Source organism: Gracilinanus agilis, chromosome 2 (assembly GCF_016433145.1).
Source record: "Gracilinanus agilis isolate LMUSP501 chromosome 2, AgileGrace, whole genome shotgun sequence".
Taxonomy (NCBI): domain Eukaryota; kingdom Metazoa; phylum Chordata; class Mammalia; order Didelphimorphia; family Didelphidae; genus Gracilinanus; species Gracilinanus agilis.
In genome coordinates, this window is record NC_058131.1 from 158,604,885 (window position 1) to 158,631,166 (window position 26,282).

At 39.9% G+C, this 26,282-nt stretch overlaps 1 protein-coding gene across 1 annotated transcript in view; it reads left to right on the forward strand.

Annotated features, from left to right (window-relative positions):
* TNFRSF10A (TNF receptor superfamily member 10a) overlaps positions 1 to 26,155 on the forward strand; it is an 87,464-nt gene extending 61,309 nt beyond the window's left edge. The window contains exons 4-12 of the mRNA XM_044659526.1: positions 18,027 to 18,111; positions 18,585 to 18,713; positions 20,362 to 20,476; positions 20,848 to 20,918; positions 21,002 to 21,115; positions 22,598 to 22,623; positions 23,685 to 23,840; positions 24,673 to 24,745; positions 25,496 to 26,155. Coding sequence (XP_044515461.1) covers positions 18,027 to 18,111; positions 18,585 to 18,713; positions 20,362 to 20,476; positions 20,848 to 20,918; positions 21,002 to 21,115; positions 22,598 to 22,623; positions 23,685 to 23,840; positions 24,673 to 24,745; positions 25,496 to 25,806 — 1,080 coding nt within the window. The 3' untranslated portion in view covers positions 25,807 to 26,155. The remainder of the gene's footprint in view (positions 1 to 18,026; positions 18,112 to 18,584; positions 18,714 to 20,361; positions 20,477 to 20,847; positions 20,919 to 21,001; positions 21,116 to 22,597; positions 22,624 to 23,684; positions 23,841 to 24,672; positions 24,746 to 25,495) is intronic.
* Positions 26,156 to 26,282: the final 127 nt, after the last annotated feature.

A 26,282-nucleotide genomic window follows, 5' to 3' on the forward strand; every position in this document is an offset into this window, starting at 1 on the left:
CTCTTGACTGTTCCTACTATAGCTGTGAATAGAATTTTTCATCACGAGCCCTTTGGAAGCTTGCATTGGTGATAATAGTTTAATCTGTTAGAGTTGATCATTGTACAATATTTCTTTTACTCTATACAGTGTTCTCCTGGTTCTGCTCACCTTACTTTGCATCAGTTCATTTAAGTCTTTCCATGCTTTTCTGAAATCACCCTGTTCATCATTTCTTATGGCACAATAGTACTCCATCACGACCATATCCCACACCTGTTCAGTCATTCCCCAACTGATGGGCATTCTCTCAGTTTCCAGTTCTTTACCACTATGAAAAGAGCTGCTATAAATATTTTGGTGTATATATATATATATACATATATATATATATATATCTCCTTTTCCTTTTCCTTTGATCTCTTTGGGATACTGACTTACATAGTGGTATTGCTAGGTCAAAAGGTATGTATAAGTTTTTGGCCCCTCTGGACATGTTTCCAGATTGTTCTCCAAAATGATTGTATCAATTCACAGTTCCATCAACAATATATTAGTGCCCCAATTTTCCAATATCCTCTCCAACATTTATCATTTTCCTTTTTTGGTCATATTAGTAATTTGATAGGTGTGAGCTAATATCTCAGAATTGTTTTAATGTGCTTTTCTCTAATCAATAGTGATTGGAGCATTTCATTCATATAATTATATATTGTTTAGATATCTTCATCTGAGAACCACCTGTTCATATCCTTTGTCCATTTATCAATCAGGGAATGAATATTTATCTTTTTCCCATTTAAGCCTCAAAACTTTATTAGGTGTTATAGGTGGGTTTTTTTTGTTGTTGTTTTGTTTTTAGAACTGTACAGTGTTGTTTTTTTATTTTATTTTATTAATTTTAATTTTGAATATTTTCCCATAGTTACATGTTTCATATTCTTTCCCTATAGGTGTTTTTTAATCAGCATTCTTTTTAAAAACAAACAAACAGGGGGGCAGCTGGGTAGCTCAGTGGATTAAGAGCCAGGCCTAGAGAAGGGAGGCCCTAGGTTCAAATCTGGCCTCAGACACTTCCCAGCTGTGTGTGACCCTGGGCAAGTCACTTGACTCCCATTGCCTACCCTTACCACTTGTCTGCCTTGGAGCCAATACACAGTGGTATTGACTCCAAGAAGGAAGGTAAGGGTTTAAAAAAAAAAACAGATGAGGAAACTGAGGTTTTCTTGTTGTTTAATCAGGTGTGACTCTTTGGGACTCCATTTGCGATTTTTTCTTGAAAGAGATACTGAAGTGATTTGCCATTTCCTTCTCCAGCTCATTTTATAGTTGAGAAAACTGAGGCAAACAGGGGTAAATGAATCACCCAGGGTCACACAGCCAGCAAGTGTCTCAGCCAAATTTGAACCAAGAAAGATGAGCCTTCCCTGCTCTAGGCCTTGCACTATCCACTGTGCTACCTAGCTGCCCTAGCTGAGAAGTTACATGATTTGGCCAATATAGCTGGTAAACATTAAAAGCAGGATTTGAAACCCCAACTCTGGTACTTTGTCATTATACTTTGCCTTTCCTTTTTGCAAGGCCAGTTGAATCCTCTGGAGTAATTCTCTTCTGAGCCAGTCAGTTACTTTGGGATGGGGAGATTTTTGAAAGATGAAGGGTAAAGTACACTAAATATTCAAAGTCACTTCAGCTTCTCTGGCCCCCAGGGAGTAAATTAACAAGTATGAATAATGCCAGAATAGCAGAGTGGTGTTTGTTTTGTGAGTCAAGTTGTTAAAAATGCCTAGATAACTGCTTCTCCTGGGGACTGGAATGGGCCAAGTTGTTGGGTAGTCCTTGGGGAATTCCACTCACTTAAAAGCAGCTTGGAGTAACATCAGAGTTCTCTTAGGGTAGACTTTGTAGACATCCCTGTTCAATGCCTTCTCTTTCCTCCAGTGTTTTTTCCTTCTTTCCCTCTTTGGAGAAATGAAATATTGCTAGTGTTCCTTTGAGCACAATAGTATTCCATCACCAACATATGCCACAGTTTGTTCAGCCTTTCCCCAAATGATGGGCATACCCTTGCTTTCTAGTTTTTTTGCCACCACAAAGAGCGCAGCTATAAATATTTTTGTGCAAGTCTGTTTATCTATGATCTCTTTGGGGTACAATCCCAGCTATGGTATGGCTGGATCAAAGGGCAGGCATTCTTTTATTTCTCTTTGAGCATAGTTCCAAATTGCCATCCAGAATGGTTGGATCAGTTCACAATTATACCAGCAGTACATTAACGTCCCGATTTTGCCACATCCCCTCCAACATTCATTACTCTCCCCTGCTATTATTTTAGCCAATCTGCTAGGTATGAGGTGGTATGAGTTGTTTTCATTTGCATTTCTCTAATTATTAGAGATTTAGAACACTTTCTCATGTGTTTATTGATACTTTTGATTTCTTTATCTGAAAATTGCCTATTCATGTCCCTTGCCCATTTATCAATTGGGGAATGGCTTGATTTTTTATACAATTGATTTAGCTCCTTGTATATTTGAATAATTAGACCTCAAAGGAATAATAAACTGGAGGAATTCCATGTGAACTGGAAAGACCTCCAGGAAGCAGAGTGAAAGGAGCAGAGCCAGAAGAACATTGTACACAGAGACTGATATACTGTGGTAAAATCGAATGTAATGGACATCTGTACTAGCAGCAATGCAATGACCAAAGACAATTCTGAGGGATTTATGGAAAAGAACACTACCCACATTCAGAAGAAGAACTGCAGGAGTGGAAACACAGAAGAAAAACAACTGCTTAAACACTTGGGTTATTGAGGACATGACTGGGGGTATAGACCCGAAAAGACCATGCCAATGTAACTATCAATAATATGTAAATAAGTCTTGACTGACCACACATGTTAAAACCAGTGGAAATGAGAGTTAGCTGCTGGGGGTGGGGAGTGTTGAGGGGGTGAAGGGTAAAGTAAAAACATGAATTATGTAACCATGGAAAATTTTTTTAAATAAATTAAATTAAAAATTAAAAAAAAATATTGCTAGTGTTACGCCACAGTCTGGAAGTGCCTTCTTATACCAACATTCTACATTAGTTTATTACTCTCTGTGGCATTTTGCTAAAACGTTAAACCAGTCACTTATCTTTTTTTTTTTAATTAAAAAACCCTTGCTTTCTTTCTTAGAATCAATACTAAAAATTGGTTCCAAGGAAGAAGAGCGGTAAAGGCTAGACAGTTGGGGTTAAGTGACTTGCCCAGGGTCACACAGCTAAGGAAGGATCTGAGGTCAAATTTGAACCCAAGACCTCCCATCCCCAGCCCTGGTTCTCTATCTACTGAGCTGTTCCTAAAATATATTCTTTAGGAAACTTAATTGGTATAGCATTGAATAAGTAAACTAACTTGGATAGTATTTTTATTATATTTCTCAGTTTTACTTATGAGCAATTAATATTTCATCAGTTCTTTAGGTCTATCTTTATTTCTTTAAACATTATTTTGTTCTTGGATTTGTCTTGATAGGTTGAGAACTAGGTATTTTTATATTCTCTAAGTGGAATTTCTTTATTTCTTCCTGCTGGGTTTTATAGGTTATATATAGAAATGTTGATGACTAATAAGAATTTATTTTATATTCTTGAATTTTGCAGGAGTTATCGTTTCATTTAAGTTTTAGTTGACTTTGGGTTTTTTTAAGTACATCATCATAGCATGACCAACAAGTGGTAAATTTTTTTTATTTTCTCTGCCTATTCTCTCAATTTATTTTTACCTTATAGCTACAGTTAGCATATCTAGCACAATACCAAAAAGTAATGGTGAAAATGGACACTCTAGCTTTATCCTTGATCTTTTTTGGAAAGAACTCTTAATTTATCCCTATTTATATATATGTTGATTCTGGTTTTACATACAATTTTCAGTAATTGTTTTCTGACATTTTTCTATTCATGTTCTCTCCCTTCCTCCTGCTCCCTTCCCCTTCCCCAAGAGGGCAGGTAATATATAGGTTGTACATGTGTCATCATACAATACACATTTCATGTGTGAAAGAACACACCTATCTCTTACACTAGAGAAAAATTCATGGAGGAAATGAAGTAGAAAATGGCATGCTTGCCTCTGCTTTCAGAGCAGTTTTGCCACTTCCTTTATAGAAGTGGAGAGCTTCTTTCATCCTGGGTCTTTTGGAGTTGTCCTGGAGCCTGGCAATTGTTGATAATAGTTAATTAAGCAAGAGTTTCTTTGAGGGAGAGAGGAGTGATTGACATGGTCAAACCTACATTTAAGGAAATGCTTTAGTGGCTTTTAGGAAGATTTATTGGAGTGGGGAGACCCTTGAGGTGGGGGACACATGGTAGACGGCTATTAGAATAGTTCCTATGAGCTGAGTTGTTGAGGACCAGTGACACCACAGGGTGATTTGCGACACTGACTTGTGCATAATTGGATTTAAGTGAGGCAGAGTTGTCAAAGTCATTGGCCTCATCCTCCTCCAGAGTCATCCCAAGGCCAGGGGTAAAACAAAAGTCAGGATGACTGTCAGTGGCCCAGGATGCAATAGATAACCAAGACATCTTCAATGTGTGACCTAGCCACAAGCTGCTCCATATGGCCTTCTTCAAATGCCTTCATAGTCGTTGGGAGAAATCATTTTCAATTACCCATTTCACCATGCTTCACACCCCCCTAACTCACCAATGAGTTTGAGGCCTTTTAGTTACCCTAAACTTGCTTTAGGTTTTTTTTTAAACCCTTACCTTCTATCTTAGAATCAAAACTAAGTATTGGTTCCAAAGCAGAAGAGCTGTAAGGGCTAGGCAACTGAGGTTAAGTGACTTGCCCAGACTGTCTGAGGCCACATTTGAACCCAGCACCTCTCTCATCTCTTGGCCTGGCTCTCAATCTACTGAGCCATTTAGCTGCCCAGAGCCTGACTTAGTTTTACCAAGTTGTGGCAGCTTAGTATGCTGCAGCTTCTTGGAGCCACAGGTAAAAGTTGGAAGTGTTCAGAGAGAACTAGCACTTCTGCTGTGAGAGCTAGACATATCCTTTTCTTTTTGTTTTTTTAAAAATATTTATAGCATAAATATATTTTATATTTTATTTAGTATTTTATTTAATTATTTAATGTATTCCATATATTTTACTTTTATATTGCCTTCATTTCCTTTTTTCTCCCTTAATTCTTTCAAAATTATGTCTTTTTTTCTTTCAATAGTTTATTTTTTACTCAATAACACATAAAAAAATTTAACATTAATTTTCTAAATTTTCAAGGTCCAAATTCTCTTCTTCCCTTATTTCCTCCCTTGCCCCTGAGGTGGTAAACAATGTGACACAGGTTATATATGTGATATCTTGCTAAACATTTCCATATTGGTAACATTGTGGAAGACATCCAAAAAAAGACCCACAAAGAAAATAGTATGTTTTCATCAGCATTTGGATTCCATCAGTTCTTTCTTTGCAGTTGACAGCATTTATCATTGTATTGCTGAGAATAGCAAAGTCATTCACAATTGATCATCATACAATATTGCTATTACTTTATACAATGTTCTGGTTCTGCTCACTTCACTCTGTATCAGTTTCATGTAAGTCTTTCCAGTTTTTTCTGAAATCCATCTGTTGCCAAGGCCCTTTCAGGCCTGCTTGTCCACCTTTGGTGTCCACTTTTCACTCAGTTCTCACCTGTGGCTCAAAGAAGGTAAGGAGTAATGAGGGCCTGAACTAGGGAGTTGAGATAAGAGAAGGAGAGGACAGACAGACAGATGGCATAGTAGATAGAATGCTAGCCCTGGACAGGAATCCCAGAGTTCAAATCCAGTCTCAGATACTAGCTGTGTGACCTTGGTCAAGTCACTTTAACCTCTGTTTGTCTCATTTTCCTCAATTGTAAAATGGAAATAATTACATCAGCTACTTCCCAGAATTGTTCTGAGGATCAAATGAGGTATTATTTGTTTTTTTTTTAATTATTTAATTTTATTTTTTAGATATTTTTTCCATGGTTCATGTTTTCTTCCTCACCTCTTCCCTTCCCCCTCCCAAAGCTGACACACAATTCCACTGGATTATACATGTATTATCACTCAAAACCTACTTCCATAATGAGATAATATTTATAAAGCAATTAGCACATTTCTTGGCATATAGCATGTGCCACATAAATGTAGGCTATTATTACTATTGTTATTAATTATTATAGGAAGAGCTAGCAATGAATTGGCTCATATGAATGGCAGTGAATTGAGACTGGGTGACTAAAGGTCACAATATGCACACTAGGTGTGTAGTTCGCCTCTGCTTGAACTGTAACCAAGCTATTGGTGGCGTAGTTGAGAATCAGCATCATAAAAGAGTTTGACCAGAGGATACATTTTTTTCTAAAAAGTCTTCACACCTTTAAGGGGGATTCTTCTTCTGGGCCTGGGTCTGGAAGAAATGCTTTTATGTTGACAACAAAACACCTCCAAGTTACTTTTTAGAAATGGTTGCCTTTTATTGCAATTGCTGGCCAAGAGTCTTTAGAAAAGTAGCAAGTGCTTCAAACTTTGAGAGAAACCCAATTTTTTTAAGTAGTTTCAAAACAAACACAGGCCTCCTCTCCTCTCCCCCAGATACAGTGTCGATTGATTTCTTGGAGATTGAGAAAACAGTGAAATTATATGAATTTCGTCATGATGCTCTGTCATGATGTTAACATGAATAAATCAGAAGATGGGAAGATGCTTGGTTTAATTTCAGGTGCAGGCATAGATTTTGCCTGCTTGAGGACAGGTCCTTAAAGACCAGAGAAAGAAGTTTGACCCTGCAAAGCTGCCCTTGAGTACATCAAAATTCCAGTCCACCACAAAGCAAGGGCAGAAGGTTGCAGTTGGCTAGTTTGCAATGGGAAGGTCTCTAAAGGCTTTTAGGAGTGTGTCTGATAGACTGAAGGCATTCTTCTTTTTTTTTAATGTATTTTTTATTATCATGCAAAACATACTTCCATTATCAAAAGAGCACACTCATGTAAAACCCAAACTCCACCAAAAAAAAAACCGTAAATACACTGATGTGAAAGATAGTATGCTTTGATCTGCATCCATCCAATTCCAACAGTTCTTTCTCTGGAGGTGGATAGCATTCCCCATCATAAGGCTTTCTAAGTGCTCTAAATCATTGCTAAGAGTAGCCAAGTTTTCACAGTGGATCATCGTACAATATTGTGGTTACCAAGGAGTCATTTTTCCTTAAAGAGGGCCCCAACAGGTCATTTGACCAGGATGGGTCACAATATACATATATTGATCATCTTACAATATGATTGGATTCCGTGGGACCAAACGTGGAATATTCAGAAACTTAAAGCTTGATAAGACATTGCCTGTCTCCTTCCCCCATCCCTGACTTTGGGTAAAGATGAAAATGTTAAGTGAAAAATCATAGAATCTTGGGAGCAGCTGGGTGGCTCTGGGGATTGAGAGCCAAGTCTGGCCTCAGACTTCCTAGCTGTGTGACTCTGGGCAAGTCACTTAACTCCCATTGCCTATCCTTTACCAATCTTCTGCCTTGGAACCAATACACAATATTGATTCCAAGATGGAAGGTAAGGGTTTAAAAAAAAATTATAGAATCTCATTTTCCTTGGATCTTCATTCATCATAAGTCATGACAAGTTCTGATGTGAATGAATACTTTTGCACTTTGAAAAATCTGCAGTCCATCAGAGCCAGCAAGGGCCACCAGGCCCGGGGCATTGAGCAAAATAATTCGCAGCCCAGCGGCAATTAAAACCATTGTCTCTCTTCCCCGTAAAACAGCCTCTAGGCTGGGGAAAATCGGGAGAGGACTGGGCAAGGAAAAAAATAGCTTCTGAGACTCGGGGTCCCAAAGCCGCATGGCTTCTTCTTAGGCTATCTAGAAAACTGAGAATTCTATTTCCAAACTTCTGGTTGCCATAATTATAAATATTAAAATTGATAAAGGCTGGTATAAATATATAAATTAGTAATTTAATTAAAGCCATGTTTATAGATAAAGTTATCAGACCACGCGCTTGTAAGCATTCAAAACTGCCGCCTCCATTACTGTCTCCAGTCTGCTCTCCAAGAGCCTACTGGCAAAGAGCCCACTCCCTCCTAACCCAGGAGATTTAAGCTCTCCCCTGCGTCAAGACATCGGCCTCCCCAAGCCCAAAGACCCGGAAACGGAAACCAGTTGGACCATGTTGGATCACGGGAAATGTAGTTTTGATACATTTCCCATGTCCATAGAAATATATACACTTTTAGATGGCATTTTCCAAATTTCACTTTTACAATTATTGACATGGATCTTCCTTACACTAACAGATTACAACATATTCACATTTAGTAGTCTTACAAAAATATTCACATTTAGTAGTTTGGCCAAAAAACATCATCATCTTGGCCAACCTTCTGGCAATGAGCCTCATGGAACTTAGCTAGGCTGGTGCTTTCTGATACATCTTTTGGGGGTGCTTGTACTCAAAGCCCTCTCTATCAGAATAGAATCTGCCAGAGCTTATCCTTTGTTAATATAATCTTTAAGAATTCATGTTTAGCTCCATACCATTGTATTTCAGTGGAAAAATAGATGATTATGAGTGAAGGGGGTGGGGAGGAGAAATTTGTTCCTTTGTCAAAGTGCGAAGAAGACTGATGTAATGAGTAGAAGGCTGGATTTAGGAGTCAGAAGACCTCTTAAATCCTGCTTCACATACTAGCTGTGTGATTCTGGACAAAGAGGAGATAACAATAACATGTCCCGTACGAGAATGCCAAATAAGGTAATACAGATAAGGAAGTTTGCAAATCTTAAAAGTCAGGGAACTTCTGGTAATGTTTCTATGCTCTTGGAGCAGAAAGGTGTATGCTGACACATTTCTGAATTAAACTACCTTAAAGACGTTTTCTCCATCACTTTCTTAAGTCTAAAAAAAGCAACAAAACAATAAATCAAGTCCAGATTTGTAGTGTTTGCTAATTTTGAGGTCTAAGCGCTCATCCTGAAAATTTAACACTGGACTCTTCCCAAGTCAGTACTGAACTGGTTTGAGCTAGTTCCAGCACACCTCTGCTTAAAGTGCTATTGTTTCCTCCAAATAATAGATTTTGCAAACCTTAAAGTATCATATAGATGTTAGCTATCATATTTGAAACCTCTAGGAAAGAGTGAGTCAGAGTGGATCTATTTCCTTATAGCAGTCATGGTGATGATGAATCTATGGAAGTGATTCCCAAAGTGGGCACTATCACCCCAGGTGGGTGCTGCAGCTATCCAGGGGGGCAGTGATGGCCACAGGTACATTTATATTTCCTATTAATTGCCATTAAAAATTATTAAAAAATTAATTTCCAGGGGGCTAATTAATATTTTTTCTGGAAAGGGGGTGATAGGCCAAAAAAGTTTGGGAACCACTGATCTATGGCATGGGTGCCAAAGATGGCATGGAAAGCTCTCTCTGTGGGCCCCCCTACCAGTTCCTTGCCAGAAAGGCAGAGGGACTTGGGTGGCACTGCTCCCCTCCCCCTCTCCACTGTGCCTGATGACATTTTTTCACATCCCTTGCCCCTCTGCCCAGCAGCCCAATGGGAGTTCACAGGGGGTAAGGTGGCAGCTCACAGGCCGCAGAGCTGGAGGGGAGCAGAGTGCTCAGGTCATTCACCTTCCCCTCTCCATACACAATTCTCATCACCTGCCCCTCTGCTCAGCAGCCCAGTGGAAGCACTTCCCCCCTCCCCTATCTAGGGTAAGAGGGGGTGGGGGCAGGGCCTGGCACTGCATCCCTAAAAGGTTCGCTATCACTGCCTTAGAGCCTACTCTGGTGGTGGTTTACCACTTAAATTGCTAACCACTTTGGCAAAAGTCCCTTAGTCAGGTTACAAGCTTAAAGGCAAGTCACCCTCCCAGATCACACTTAGTCTTAGAGCTCGTTTACAATATTAAACATTAAACTGAGTGAAATATACAGGACCAGGAAAACAATGTACACAAAAAATATAGGCATGTCATTAGAAAGTAACAATAATAAAACAATTGGGACTCAATAGCCCAAGATTAGAATGACCCAAGTGTGGCCTTAGAGAAAGGGGTGTGAAAATATACTTCTTTGCAGAGGTACGAGATGGCAGTAATGAAACATTAAGGAGAATATTGAGCTTGGTCGACATGTTAGTTAGTTTTGCTGAGCAGTCTTTTTTCCCCTCTCTTTTGTTTTTTTTATTAATAAGGATAGCTTTTGGGGAAGGGAAAGGACATACTGGGAAGTGAAAATATATCAATAAAATTTTAAAATAATAAAAATTAAGTGTAAAATAAAGCCCACGCCAAAGAAGGAAAAGGGGACATTTCTAAAAGCATTTGCAATATCATGTCTTGGCATAAATGGGAAGCTCAGCTTTTCTTCCCTTTTATTCTATTCATTAAGTGCTTCATTTAGTCACTTTGTGACTTTTAAAATTTAGACTGTAGGGAGCAATTCAAGATGTTTTAGTACATGTCTGAATCCATGCTTTTTTAAAGGAGATTTTTCTGTTGTTTTAAGGATGGCTTAGGAAAAGTGGACACCAGAAGACCTATTACGAGGTTGTTAGAATAGTGCAAGTAGGAGGTAATGAGAGCCTCTACTAGAGTGGTGATTGGTAGGAATAGAAATAAAGTGATGGCAGGTGAAGGCAGCTAGGTGGCCCAGTTGGATACAGAGCCAGGCCTGGAGTCAGGAAGACCTGGGTTCAAATTTGACCTAAGTCACTCCCTAGCTATGTGACTCTGGGCAAGTTTCTTAACCCCAATTGCCTAGCCTTTACTGCTTCTTCTGCCCTAAAACCAACACTTATTATTGATTCTAAGACAGGAAGGTAATGAGAAAGGAAGGAAGGAATGATGGATACGAGATATCTTGGGATAGAATTGACAGGACTTTTTAAGTGAGGTAAGGGAGAAGAGACAACCAAAGATTAAACGAGGTGACAAACATAAGACACTAGGTGACAAAGAGATTTTGCCACAGATAGAAGCAAAGTTAGAAATGTGAGCACATGTTTAGGAGAAAATAATAAAATTGTTTTTAGACATTTTGAATTTAAGGTCTTGGTTGGATTTCCAGATGGAAATGCCTTGTAGTAAGATGGAGATATGGATCCAAAGCTCAGAAGATAGACTATAAATAAGGATTTATGAGTCACACCTATGTAAGTGCCATTGGAAGTCATAATAGTGATTAAGGTTGCCAAAGGGATAGAGCAAAGGGCCAAAGCCAGGTTTTTGGAGGATACTCACATGAATGGTTTAAGGGGAGATGGTGGAATCAGCAAAGGATAAGAGTTTGGATTAAAGAGGTAGGAGATCTTTTATTTTTAAATCACCTAAATTTCCCCCTGTATCCCTCCCTCTCCTCTTAACACTTCTCAGAGTGTTATTTCATAACAAATAATTTTTTAAGAAATAAAAGAAAAAGAGGAAGAAGAGGGGGAAAATGCAGAGTAATGTGGAAAGATTTACACAAACTGATGCAGAGTGATGTAAGCAGGACCAATAAAAATCACAACATTTTGCATGGAAAGTCTCTGTATTCATCATATCATTTCTTTTTTTCTTAACCCATACCTGCTAGCTTAGAATCAATACTAAGTATTGGTTCTGAGGCAAAAGATTGATAAGGGCTGGGCAGTTGGAGTTAAGTGACTTGCCCAGGGTCATATAGCTAAATATTTGTCATTTTTTACACAGTACTATAATATTCCATTACATCCATGGACTACAATTTAGCCATTACTCAATTAATAGACATTAGCTCGGTTGCTATTTCATTGCCAGAAGGGCTACTTAAAATATTTGGTGCATGTTGTTGTAACTTTCTTCCTATCATTGACCTTGGGTTTTATGCCTAGTAGCTCAGTCTCTGAACTTAGGCTTTGTATATTTTAGTCCCTTTATTTGCATAGTTCTAAACTGTTTTCCAAAATGGGCATAGTGTCTCTCAGTTCCACCAACAAAATTCTACCATGTCTATTCTCCCACTGGCCCTCCAACATTGACTGTTCCTACATTTCGTCATCTTTACTAGTTGTCTGGAACTGAACTTCAGGATTGTTTTAATATTCATGGTTGTTCATTTGTTTCAGTTATGTCTGATTCTTTGTGACCCTGTTTGGGGTTTTCTTGGCCAAGATACTGGAGTGGTTTGTCATTTTCTTCTCCAGCTCATTTTATAGATGAAGAAACTGAGGCTGATAAAGTTAAGTGACTTGTTCAAGATCACACAGCTATTACATGTCTGAGGCTGGATTTGAACTCAGATCTTCTGAACTCCAGGCCAGGTGTTCCTCTTCTCTACTGTACCACGTAGTTGACTATTTATTCTTAATTGCCCCTTTTCCTTGCATGGTGAGGTAATTTTGTTTACCACCAGACCTTTGGAAGCAAGACTAGTTATTATATTTAATCTAAATTCTGGTGCCTTTTAATGTTTTTTTTTCTTTTACATAATTGCAATCGTGTATATTATTTTCCTGGCTCTGCTTTCTTCTCTCTGCATCAATTCATACAAGTATTCTCATGTTCTCCAAATTCCTCATAGTCCATGATATTCCTGTGCCACAATTTGTTCAGCTAGTTTCCGGGCACAAAGCACTGACTTTTCTAGTTTTGTTTTGTCTTATCTGTTCCCTAGTACTGCTATGAGTATGTGTATAGAGTGTCTGTTGGCACTTTTCCGTGGGAAAGAAGAAAGAGTAGCAGAAGCAGATGGAATGGATCTCAAAAGAGGAAAGGTCATTGTGAAATGATTATACATGGGTAGAGTGCCATGGCGAAGCCATGAAGTCTCTCTCTGAAGGGGTCCTCTGTATGTCAGTGCTGGTAATGGGGTTTTTAGGACCAAGAAGGCAGTCACTTATATAAGACTGCCAATCCCATATAAAACCTCCAGAAAGGTTCATTTGGGCCCTTTCAGATTGATTAAATATGGCATTTGTGGTTACAGCTATAAAAAGTTGGGCATCAGGCTTTTGGTTAGAAATATAACTCCCTCTTGGACTATTTATCATCCCTGTGGGGAAAGTTACATTCACTTTTAGTCTTTCTTACAGCTATTTTTTTCAGAAGTGAAACCACTTGCACTTCAAAGACCTTTTACCCAGATATCAGAAAGAATTAGGAAGGGAATAAAATGGGAAACCATTGAAAAGCCTTAGACTGTATTACTGAGGAGAAATTTCAAGAACAGAGAAAGAAGTAAAAGAGTTCTTTCTTTAAGAAGAATCTCCTCCCTTTTAGTCCCCAGACACGTTTCCTGGCTTCTGTTTTCTTATTTTAAAAATCTGCCTTTTGGTCTGTGCAGATAAGATGGGGGGGTATTAGAGTAGAATTAGAGTATTTAGAGTAAAAGTATATCCAGCGGTATCTCAGCGAGGTACTTTTCTGCCTCTAGATGCCTATCTGGTCATCGGGTACCTCTCTTCCCCTGACCTCATCACCCTCTGCAGGGCAAATTTATTGCCACCTGTGGAAAAAACCAAACAACCCAAAAAAACATCCATTAGAGGGCCACGGTGTGTCGCTTAACAGGAAGGGCTAAATGTGGCTATTCAAGTTAAGTGTGGATATCTAGGAGAGATGCCCTGTACTTGGCATCCTGATCTACCAATTACCAGTGCCGTGTGCAAACTCGTATTTGCTTTTTAATAGCCTGCTTGCAAAAGTGAGGAATGAGAGGTGGATGAGGTTTCGATATATGTGATATTAGGTAATATGGAATTGATAGGTACAGCTGGACTTGAAGTCAGGAAGACCCAAATTTGAATCCTGCCTCAGACACTTAGTGACTGCGTTGCCCTGGGCAAGTCATTTTACCTTTGAGCCTCAATTTCCCTCATCTGTAAAATGAACTTAATTATAGAACCTACCTCATGAGCAAATGTAAGGATCAAATGAGGTAATATATGTAAAGCACTTTGTAAACTATAAAGTGCTAATTAATAAGCGCTATCTAATACTTTGTTGTATTCTTTTCTTCCCACTCTCGAAATCCAGCTGGTCAAAGGGAACTGGAGAAGGGGGGATCAGAGTCACCAGGAAGACTTTCCTTCCTTAAAATTATCCAGCCCCAAATTTTTCACTTCTCAAGAAAATAATTTGGGTCTACAAGTTCTTATTTTAAAATTAAGAAGGCTTAAAAAAAAAAAGATGAATTTTGGGGCAGCCAGGCAGCTCAGTGAATTTTGATAAATCCTGGGTGGGAATATGACCTCTAACTAACACTAACTAGCTGTGTGACTCGGGGCCACGCCCTTATAGCCTTGGAACCAATATTTCGTATCCATTCTGAGACAGAAGGTGAGGATTTTTAAAATAAGTACGTAGATAAAAGATTAGTTTTAGTAAGGATGACATCACATTTTGCCAGGGATCAAGGCTCCTCATGTCCCCTTCAAAACGAAAAATAAAGACTTTTACAAAGAGAAACCATACTATACTTTATTATTACAATATCCTTCCATTAGATCTCTGCTGGAGCCTCACTTTATTGTATTCTCAGAGGCCCTGCCAATTGTAAAAGGACTAGAGAAAAGCCTTGTGTATGGTCTTGGCTCTAGACTATCTGTTGTACCCCCGAGTTGCCCGCTGACTTGCTGACTATTTTCAATCTTCTTGCCTTCAGCTCTGATTTATTTTTATCTTCCTGAACTGCTTTTTAATCATCTTGAGAATTGCTTCTGCCTGAAGGTATTAGACTGTGATTCCAATAAAAGGATTATTTATTTAAACCTTCAGGCTCTGAGTCATCCATTGGCCATCCACTGACCAAAGAGCAGGTGTAATTCTGTTTATTCTGAATCATTATCAACTTTGATGTTTTTGGTTTTTTTTAGGATCTTTTTTTTTATAAACCCTTGTACTTCGGTGTATTGTCTCATAGGTGGAAGATTGGAAAGGGTGGGCAATGGGGGTCAAGTGACTTGCCCAGGGTCACACAGCTGGGAAGTGGCTGAGGCCGGGTTTGAACCTAGGACCTCCTGTCTCCAGGCCTGACTCTCACTCCACTGAGCTACCCAGCTGCCCCAACTTTGATGTTTTTGATATAAATGACACTAGAAGAAAAGGAAGTGGAAGAAATGATTTCCTTTCTTTCTTATTCATTGGTTTCAGTTCTATGAGATTCTTCATGAACCCATTAGGAATTTTCTTAGCCAAGACAATGGAATTGTTTACCATTTCTTTCTCCAGCTCATTTTACATCTGAGGAAACCAAAGCAAACAGCTATGTAACTTGTCCAAGATCATGACGTTTAGGAAGTATCTGAGGCCAGATTTAAACTTAGGTCTTCCTGAATCCAGGCCCAATGCTTGACCACTGTGCCATCTGGTTCTCTGGTTTTCCTCAGGAGTGGGGGTGGGGAATGGAATTGGGAGAATCAGTTTTATTATGGAGCCATAGACAAGTTGTATAATTTTATGGTATATTTGTTTAACTTTTATTTCTTTCTTTTCTTTTTTTTTTTTAATGTAAAAATCCTTACTTTCTGTCTTAGAATAAATACTATGTATTAATTCCAAAGAAGAAGAATGGTAAGGGCTAGGCAGTAGGGATTAAGTGACTTGCCCAGGGTCACATAGCTAGGAAGTATCGGAAGCCAGATTTGAACCCAGAACCTCATATCTCTTGGCCATTGAGCTACCTCGGTACCTCCATTTACCTTGTATTTCAGTATTTTTTATGCACTTTTGCAAAAAGACTTAAGAAGATAATTGCATTAAGATGCAGCACAAATATTTGTTACAGAAGATGAAGTAGAGGAATTCTACAAAAACCCCCCAAATTAAGTCAACATATAATTTAAGATTGATCCCCACAGGCATTTTTTTAATGCAACAATTGCATTTATTTTTAAAGTGAAATGTTACCTATATTTTATTGTATTTATTTTGTTAAATCTTTCTCAGTTACATTTTAATCTGATTTGGCCTCAGATACTTCCTAGCTATGTCACCCTAAGTAGTCCCTCTGCCTTGTCCTTACCACTCTTCTGCCTTGGATCTGAACTTAGTATTGGTTCTAAGAAACTAAATGTTTAGAAAAAAAAAAAAAGACAGTCTCTGCCTTCAGGAAGCACACAGTCTAATGGGGGAGACAAACAGATATATAGAAATCAAGCTAGATGATATTGTGGATTCCAGGCTTGGAGTCAAAAAACCCTGAGTTTAAATCCCATTTTTGACACGAGCTCTGTGATCCTAGAAAGTGACTTCTCTCTTTCACCATCTGTATTGATGGAAGATGTTTCCCCACGCTTATGAAATGACTTCTGTTTCTTTTCTACCAGCATACACAACATACATACACACGTGGTTTATTGCTGTGGTCTAGTTTCGGATTCTGAATCCTGCCTTCCTTCAAAACTCAGTTCAAATCCCACTTTTGCTAGAAGCCTTTCCTAGTCCCCATTCTATAACACCTTCCCTCTGAGATTACCTTCTGTTTTTACCTTGTATACATGTTGTTTGTACAATTTATTACATATCAGCCAGTAAACATTTATTAGGCGCCTGCTATGTGAAAGACACTATGCTTGTTTCTGTGAAATCCTTGAGGGCAGGGACTATATTTTTGCCCTCTCCCCACCTCCTCATCTATGGCATGTATCCCATATTTAATAAATGCTTGTTGGCTGATTGACTGAATTAACAATAATAAAAATAGCTGTTATTTTAATAATTAAAAAATAATAAAACTTTTAATAATAAAAATAGCTGTTATTTGGCACTTTAAAGGTTTTAAAATGCTTCACAGTATTGTCTAATTTTACCTTCATAACAACTCTGGAAGGTTGATGCTATTATTACTCCTATTTTACAGTGGAGGAAACTGAGACAAACAGAGGTTAAGTGACTTACCTTGGGTCACATGGCTTTTAAGTATCTGAGGCCAGATTTGAACTCAAGTCTTCCTGGTTGCAGACCCAGCATTCTATGCAGTAGAATACCAGCTATCTCTAAAGCTTCTGTTTATTTAGCTTTTTAAGGTTTGCAAAGCATTTGACATAAAAACATTTTTCTGCAAGCAGAGGAAGAATGATTCAGTGCTTTTTTTGCTTATAGACTTCTTTTTGTTAATTTTCTTTTTTAATGCTCACCTTCCCTCTTAGAATCAATACTGTGTATTGGTTCCAAGGCAGAAGAACAGTAAAAGCTAAGCAATTGGGTTTAAGTGACTTGCCCAAGGTCACACAGCTAGGAAATGTCTGAGACCACATTTGAACCCAGGACCTCCTTTCTTCAGGCCTGGCTGTCTATACGCTAAGTGCCTAGCTTCCTGACTCCTCTGTTGATTTTTGATGGAGAGAAGGGACGAGTAAGTTTGTCTTTGGCCTTGAAGGACTGTGACCATAGTAGACACTGGCAGTAGCACCCATTTATTCCTGTACAAATTTCTAAAAGAAGGAAATGGGAAAGCTCATTAGAAATGAGCAGGTGAGCAAGCAAGACTGAAAAGATTTTGTGATGGAGCAGTGCTGGAACTTGGTTCCCAAGAATAAAAATAATTTTAAAAAACTATCAAAAGGAGCAGAAACTATGAATAATACAAGAAATAAGACCTGGTAATGGATAAGATTTTGAGGTAAATTGCATTAGAGGAATTTGGCTTTTTTTTTCCACTTTTTCTGAAAATGAATACATTTTACAGTGATCTTTATTTTATTTTTTGGTCTACTTCTCCAACTGGAAAAACTGATTGCTACTAATCTAATATATTGTTAACGATTAATATTAATATTAATTAATATCTACTAATATTGCTACCAATCAAGGAGATTGTGGGAAAGTGCAATATTTGAAAAAAATTTTAAATAAGCAAAACAAACCTTTAAAATTCAATTTTTTTCAATGAATACATTTATAGCCATTGAACTTGATTGAACTTAAGCTACCAAGCATGACATGGAGATGGAAAGTGGAATGGGCAAAGAAGAAGAGGAGGAGATCTGAGTTCATGCTAATCCTTGCTTCTCTGTCTGTCTGTCTGTCTGCACAGATCCTCATAGTTTTACTCGGAGCCAGTCAAGCATCAGCAGGAACCCAGCAACGCCTGGAGAAACGGCAGACTCTATGTCCCCCAGGTATTCCAAATGAGAGTCTCTTACCCCTCTGAATCTTTTCCTCCATTTTCTGAAAGAGGTTAGCTCCATCCTCTGCCTCTGTTGCCCATACCCTAGCACCTTGGGCACACAGAGGGTTTCTGGGACAAGGAATGGCTCCACCAGAGTCAGAATCAATAAACATTCATAAACCAGACAGTGTGCTGAGAGCTGGAGAGGAAAAGAAAAGCATCAAACAGTTTCTGCCCCTCACAATCTAATGGGTATGGTGGGAACACAGCACATAAGCTGAAAAAAGTAGGGAGCAGTAGGGGAAGGAAAGGTTACCTTGAAATGATGAACTCTTGCATGGTGGAGGAGAAAATTAAAGGAAAGTGAGAGTCTTGAGTTGATTTTGCCTCCAACTCTCTCCTACTTCCAGAGCCTGGTTCTCTGAAGTCCTTTTTTGAGTGATCCATAGAAAAAAGTCATATCTTACTCTTTTTGTTTCCTAGGACAATTCCTTAATATAACCAGGACCTCTGATAGAACAAGGGAAATATGTACACCGTGTCCAACAGGAACTTTTACTGAGTTCTCCAATGGGCTTTCCTCCTGCATCCAGTGTAAAATCTGCAAGACAGGTATTGGGGATGGGGAAGTCTCTGAGAAGTAGAGACCCGGGGCCACTTATTAGAAGAGGCAGGTGATATGTGAAGTCTCACCCAGGCCCAACAATGCATGGTTCTGAGATAGTTGGGGGTAAGGGATGGAAGGTGGCAGGGTGGTGGGGAATATATATTAAGGGACTACAATTACAGTATTATTTTTATCCTTAACCAGCAGAGGGCAGATGGGGATCTAAGTCTAAACAGCTTTTGAGATGTTGAGGCACCAAAACTTGGTTCCTTTGATGAAAAACGCCACCATCACATTATTAAAAGAAACTATTGATAGCTGTGGAAACTAGAGGCAGCACATGTGTTGTATTTGAGAAATTTGAGAAATTTGGCTTTTCTCCATGCTGAAAAGGAATCTATTTTGCAAGTGATACTGTTTTTACATGGATTTGTCCTTTTGGTGTGTAAAATATTTACAGCTAACTCCCTGTATGAGATATGACTCCCTGTATCAAGAATAATTGGCAAATGAAGTCAGGTCAACAGGCATTTATTAAAGTGATAGAGTGCCAGGCCTGAAGTGGAAAGGTCCTAGGTTTAAATCTAGCCTCAGGCCCTTCCTAGCTGTGGGACCCCAATTGCCTAGTCTTTGCTGCTCTTCTATCTTAGAATTGATACTAAGACAGAAGGTAAGGATTTTTTAAAATAATAATAAGCATTTATTAAGTACCTACTATGTGCCAGGGAGTGTGCTATAGATGGTATTCACATACAATATATATATAAAACATTATGTGTAATATATCCATATATATAAAATATAATACACATAGTAATAATATGTCTATGTAAATATGTACTCATAAATCTATATGTGGGTATACATACACATATATCCATATGTGTATAGATTATATATGGGCCAACCAGGTGGCACAGAGAGTAGAGTACCCAGTCTAGAGTCAGGAATACTCATCTTCATGAGTTCAAATCTGACCTCAGACATTTACTGGTTGTGTGACCCTGGGCAAGTCACTTTAACCCATTGGCCTCAGTTTCCTCATCTGTCAAATGAGCTGGAGAAGGAAAACTCCAATTGGGGTCATGAGGAATTGGACCTGACTAAACAACAAATACTTTTATGTATACGTATGTATTTTGTATACATATGTACGCCTATTGGTTGCCTTATGTCATCACAATATAAAAGCCAGGGCAGCCTCCTCTATATCCTTCATTCAGTCTTGCATCTACCCAGGACTCTCTGGCTCTTCCAAGCACCCAAAGCTTACTCATATTTTAAGGCCCAGATCAAGAGCTCCTTACTTCATGAAACCTTCCCACATTTACTCCATCTCATGCCCTTCTGTATCTGTGCCACCGACCTCAACCCTTCAAATAAAAATGAGGTAATTAGCAGTGTTTTCTCTGGGCTTCTCAGACAGAGGCTGTACTCTTGACTTCCTTGAATGTCTCTTTCCCCCTTCACACACCACACAGGCTTAATCCCTAGGCCTGATACTGGCCACACAGAAGATGGTTAATAAAGACTTCTTGGGCTGAACTAAATTGCCCAGAGCACAGGAGAGGGAGAAGAGTTTGGAGCTGACTAGCCTTGGAAGGCAGAAGGAAAGAGGAGATTCCAAACCTAATTTGTTCTCTGTGTCCCTAGACCAAGAAGAGATCAATCCGTGTCATGCCACTCACAACACCGAGTGTCAGTGCAGGCCTGGCACCTTCTGTCCAAAAGAACAACCGTGTGAGATCTGCAGAAAGTGCACCTCAGAGTAAGGAGCCAATGAATAGATCCTCTCCCCAAATCTGGGCATTACTGATGGAAGACAAAGAAGGCTCTTCCACCAGTCCCTCTTCTCCCTCATTCTTCCCTGCCAGTACTCATCAGTCTCTCCCTTTCCTCGAGCATTCCTGTGTCTGGCCATTTATCTAGAAGCTCTGGGTTCTCTTCCCCAAAATAACTTTACTATTCTGTATTGGGTGCATATATCCACCTTGAAGGCCCTTGAGGTCTCACCTGATGGTTGAAACCAACTTAACATGCCTTGTTACTTCCACCTGAACCCCCTCTCCTGGCCCTCCATTCCTTCTTCTCAACTTCACCTACATCTGATTCAGACTTTCCTTCTTTCTCTATGCTCAGGTGCCCCAAAGGGATGGTAAAAAAGAACTATTGCAGCCCCTCGAATGACTTGGAATGTCAAGAGCCAACAGGTACTCACACAGGGTAGAGGGGTAGCTGCTGGGAAATGGGTGGTCAGAGTACACACACTCACCAATGGTTTCTCTGTCCTCAGGCACAAGAGATGCTGAGATTTGGCTGCCAGTCGTAGTTGTAGTAGTAGTTTTACTCATTCTCTTTGTTACTGGTGTCCTTTTTTACTGCTGCAAATGGAGGAATGGTTCCCAAGGTAAGGGATAACCTGGGGCAAGGAGTGGAAAGACAGGTCGAAGTGCCCTTGCTCGAGCTGTATTGTCTCTCTGTCACTCCCCTCCCAATTTGCCTGCTCTCCCCTTCAACACACATACCTGCCTCTCTTCCTGTACACATCCTACTTGTCCATTTTTCAAGACCAAGCTCAAGCCCTACCACCTTCATGAAACCTTCCCCATCCATCCCCAACCTTTGTTAATCAAATAATCTAATGCACTGGAAGCTTAACTCAGCTCTAGGATGATCTGGGTTCAAATCCCATCCCTGACACTTATGACTTACATAGTCATGGGCAAGTCATTACCTCTAGTAGGCAGGAGATGTCTGAGATTGTTTTGGATGACCTCTGGTGTATTTCATCTAGGGTTTACCGAAGGGTATCCTTAGAGGTGGCTGTTCCAATTTTATTCAGCCACTGGATCATTGTGAAATTCAAGTGAGATCATCTATCGAAAGTGTTTGCCATATAAATGCCAATTGTCATTCATCTCTCATTCATCAGTTCCTCTACCAAACTACATTTTTGCCACATAATTTAGTACTTCCTTTGTAGGTTAACTTTTGTTTGTCCCATATTATTTGCTCATTGCTTATGCCTGTCTAGGGCTACAAGGTGGCATAATGAGTGGATAGAGCACCAGGTTTAGACTTAGGAAGACTCATCTTCCTGAGTTCAAATCTGGCCTCAGACACTAACTGGGTGACTGGGCAAGTCATTTACTCAGGTTTGCCTTAGTTTCCTCATCTGGAAAATGAACTGGAGAAAGAAATGGCAAACCCCTTCAATATCTCTGCCAAGAAAATCCCAAATGGGGTCACAAAGAGTTGGACACAACTGAAAAAAAAAAAAAGACTGAACACCAACAAATTATTCCTTTCTTTTTTGTCTTTCCACTTAAGTTATGTGCAGGCAAAGATTGTGCCTTACTTTATGCCATTTCCCCACTCTCTACTCCCATCCCGCCATAGCACTGAATCTAGAGCGGGGCAAGTAGGAGATGTCATGAAATACTTTGATTCATTCACAGGTTAGGATGAATACAAAAGGATGTTAGGATCACAGATTTAGAGCTGGAAGAACCTGAGAGGTCATTGAGTCCAAGCCCCTCATTTTATAAATGAGGAAACTCAGGTCTGGAAAGCTTATTGTGAATAGCCCATTACTAATAGACCTCAAAAGTCTTACTATCACACCATTTCCTGGAGAATATTAGAATCTACCTTTTTATTGCATAAGTCTCCTTAGCCTATTTCATTTATTCCCAAGACCTGTTTCCCCACATCCCAAATAGAATCAGAACGTTAGAACAGCTACCTTTCCTCTGCCCCCATCTGTTAATCAGGTGATAACTGTTTATTAAATGCCTATTCTTAGCCCAGCACTATCCTGCTCCCCTGGTGGGATATGGTTGGAAGATGGGGAGCCTCCCTGATTAGACTTATTCTCCTTCTTTTCCAGGTTGCAGGAACTCTTTCAGCATCAAGGTGAGAGGCAATTAGGCTTGTGTATTTTGCTTGTTTTCATAAGTGGGTTAGAGAAAGTCTGGGGTACACATCTTTCAGGGTCCCAAATCATAAACATTTCTTTAGCATCTTTCTTTGTCCATTTTGCCTCAGAAAGTCTCATGTGGGGTCGCATTGCTGGGCCACATTACTAAACATTCTGGGGTTTGGGGTAAATAGTTCTCAATAAGGAGCCACAGCCTCTCTCTCGGTGTATATATATATATATATATATATATATTTATATATATACACACACAGAAGTGTACATCTATACCAGAGGTGACATACTGGCCTTTTGAGAACTACAACTTCCTCTCTTCCTCACCCCTTCCCTGACATCCATATATCCCTTGCCTTGTCATCAGCACCGCCAATCTCCTCTCCCCAGCACCCCCCTGCTTTGGAAGCCCTAGACCAAGAATTTCACCCAGGGTGATGGGTCAGTGCCAGAGAGCTTATACTGGGTACTTTCTGAGTTCCTCCCCTTCCCTGCTTCACCCTGAGCTGAGCATACATGGTACCTAATAGGGGACAGAGAGAAGGAAAAAACCTTACCCTTGGGGGCAGTTATAGAGAGCAACCACCTGTAGACATATGACTTTTGAAANATATATATATATATATATATATATATATATACACACACACACACAGAAGTGTACATCTATACCAGAGGTGACATACTGGCCTTTTGAGAACTACAACTTCCTCTCTTCCTCACCCCTTCCCTGACATCCATATATCCCTTGCCTTGTCATCAGCACCGCCAATCTCCTCTCCCCAGCACCCCCCTGCTTTGGAAGCCCTAGACCAAGAATTTCACCCAGGGTGATGGGTCAGTGCCAGAGAGCTTATACTGGGTACTTTCTGAGTTCCTCCCCTTCCCTGCTTCACCCTGAGCTGAGCATACATGGTACCTAATAGGGGACAGAGAGAAGGAAAAACCTTACCCTTGGGGGCAGTTATAGAGAGCAACCACCTGTAGACATATGACTTTTGAAATCTGACCATCTCCCCCTTTTTTTTTTTTAAATGGTAAGAGCTTAGTATCACACTTGCAGAGAGGTAATCACCCAGGGCAGCCTGAGGCCAGAGATGATGAAGGAGTCGAGATGCAGACTATGGGGAAAAATAGACCTGGGAATCAAGAAGGAGAAGGTCAAGGGCTGTTGGAAGTTAAAATCGATCCTCAGATGGTGAGTAGATTCATTAAGTCAGAGATTTAGAGCTGAAAGAGGTACTCATCTATCTTCCACTCTCCTCCAGTTTACAGATAAAGAAACTGGAGTCTGGACAAATGAATCGATTTGCTTAAGGTCACACAAGGCAGCTTAGGTGACTCAGTGCATACAGAGAGTATTAGTTCTGAAGTCAAGAAGTCTTCAATTTAAATCCAGCTTCTCATACTTACTCTGTGACCTAGAATAAGTCACTTAACCTCTGTCTGCTTCAAGTTTCATTATCTGTAAAATGGGATAAGAGCATCCCTCCCTCTACCACCCAGAGATGTGATAAGTGGGATGTTTGTACATTGCTTTGCAAATCTTCAAATTTTATATGAATTCTAGCTATTATCTATTATTATTAATAAATTGTAGAGCGTACTTAATAGACGTGGCACCTCATTGTAGCATGCCTTGCAGCTACTTAGCTACACAGTGCCTTTGAAGTAGAGACCGCTACCCCCTCTGTATGTATAGGGAACATAGAGGTTGTGTCAGGGGGCAGATGTTGTCCCCCAAGAATGAGGGGAATGGACCTGAACTGGCTTTCCTGCAGAGTTGGAGAAAGAATAAGTAAGGGAAAAGGAATTAGTTATGATAAATAAAAGTATAATATTGCATTTCTCCAGTACTTCTCACTGCCTTTTGAGATAAGCAGGATAGGTATAACTCTTCCTATTTTACAGTTGAGGAAACTGAGTCCTAGAAAAAGTCAAGAGATTTATCCAGTGTCATACAGTATACTAAACAGAATCAGGGGCTCAGTCCTCCTGACCTCTGTTGCTTTTCCCACTCTCTCTCACAGGAGCAGACAGAAGCAATGACTCTTCAGGCCAAACCAAAGGCACTAATTCCAGCTAATGGTGACCCTATCAAGAGTAAGTTTTTTTTTTCTTTTAAAAGTATGTGGGGGTGAGATGAGTGCCAGGGAGCAGAAGAGTCCGAAGGGGATCTCCTAAACGAGTGACATCAAACTTAAATAGAATCCACCCATATACATGAGGATCACTGCAGGCTGCATTTTGGCTTAGTTTTTAAATGTCATGGTATCTGTGTTATACTGTATTTTTATTTATTTTGTTAACTAGTTCCCAATGACATTTTAATCTGGTTCCTGTTCTTGGAGGTAGGCAGCGTGTTTGATTCTGTCACTCTAAGCTCCCCCACTTTCCTTCACCAAGGTGCTCTTGGAATGGATTGGGGGAAGGGGGTCATGAAGGAATGATTATGCAGGAGTCAGGCAGTAATGATTACTGCTAAGTTACTGAACCCTAAAGTGGAAGAGACCCCTGCCCAACTCAGTATGTTTTTTATAGTTTCCTTCACTTACTCCTTTCCACGCCCTGTCTGTCTGAACCCTTGCCAACCCACAGTAACCCTGCCTTTTCCCTGAATTCCTAAAGCACTCACCATATGCCCTATGAGGGCAATATCTATGTCTTCTCCTTTTTTTTAAGTCCCTTTTAACTCAGTAAGCAAACCCTGCCCCCTACCTTTCAGTGTCATGGTGATTGAGTAGGGAGGGAAGCTTCAAACAGTCAAATTATATCATGACTCATGTTTCATATCCCTAAAAATTTTCCTCTCCCCCAAACTCAGCTGCCTCCATACTTTTATTTCTTCTCCAGCTTTGCAGGAATCTTTTGTTTACTTTGTACGGGAGGTACCCTGGGATTACTGGGACCTGTACATGAGTCAGCTGAAGCTGAAGCCGAATGAGATCATGATGGCCAAAGAAACCGAGAAGAGTGCAATAGGCAGTCGATGTAAAATGCTTATGACATGGCAGCAGAATATTGGGAAGGCTGCCACTGTGAACATCCTGCTGAAGACCCTGAGTAAGATAAACCTGGAAGTCGCCAGAGGTACCATTGAGGAAGAGCTCATCCGTGAACGGCTCTATGTCTACGAGAAAAGCGAGGCTGAGAAATCAGGCTAAGAGTCTAACAGGAGAGGAGGGCTCTCAGATATATTACCTTTCTCCTCCTCCTGAATACATTTGACTTTGGGGGAGTGTAACCAGGTATGAAGGATACACAAAGAATCTTTCTGACCTCTAAGATTCTATCTTCTAGGGACCCAGTGGCCCTCCTGGAGCATTGAACAACTTGAAGATATGAGCATGAATAACCCTTGAAAGACCTTGAGACCATATTTGTAAAAACTAAAAAATAGTTGCTTTCTCAGGGAACTTTGAAAACAGAGAATTGTTGCTTTGAAGCTCTAGGGCCATGTTGGTGAACCTATGGCAACGCACACTAGAGGGAGCATTCCCCCTCTCCACACATACCTGAGGATATTTCTCCCATCACCCACCCCTCTACCCAGCAGCCCAGTGAGATCACTTCCTCCCTCCCTTGTCTGGGGTAGGGGGGTGGGAGGTTGATTCACATGCAGTGAGGGTTACAATTTGGG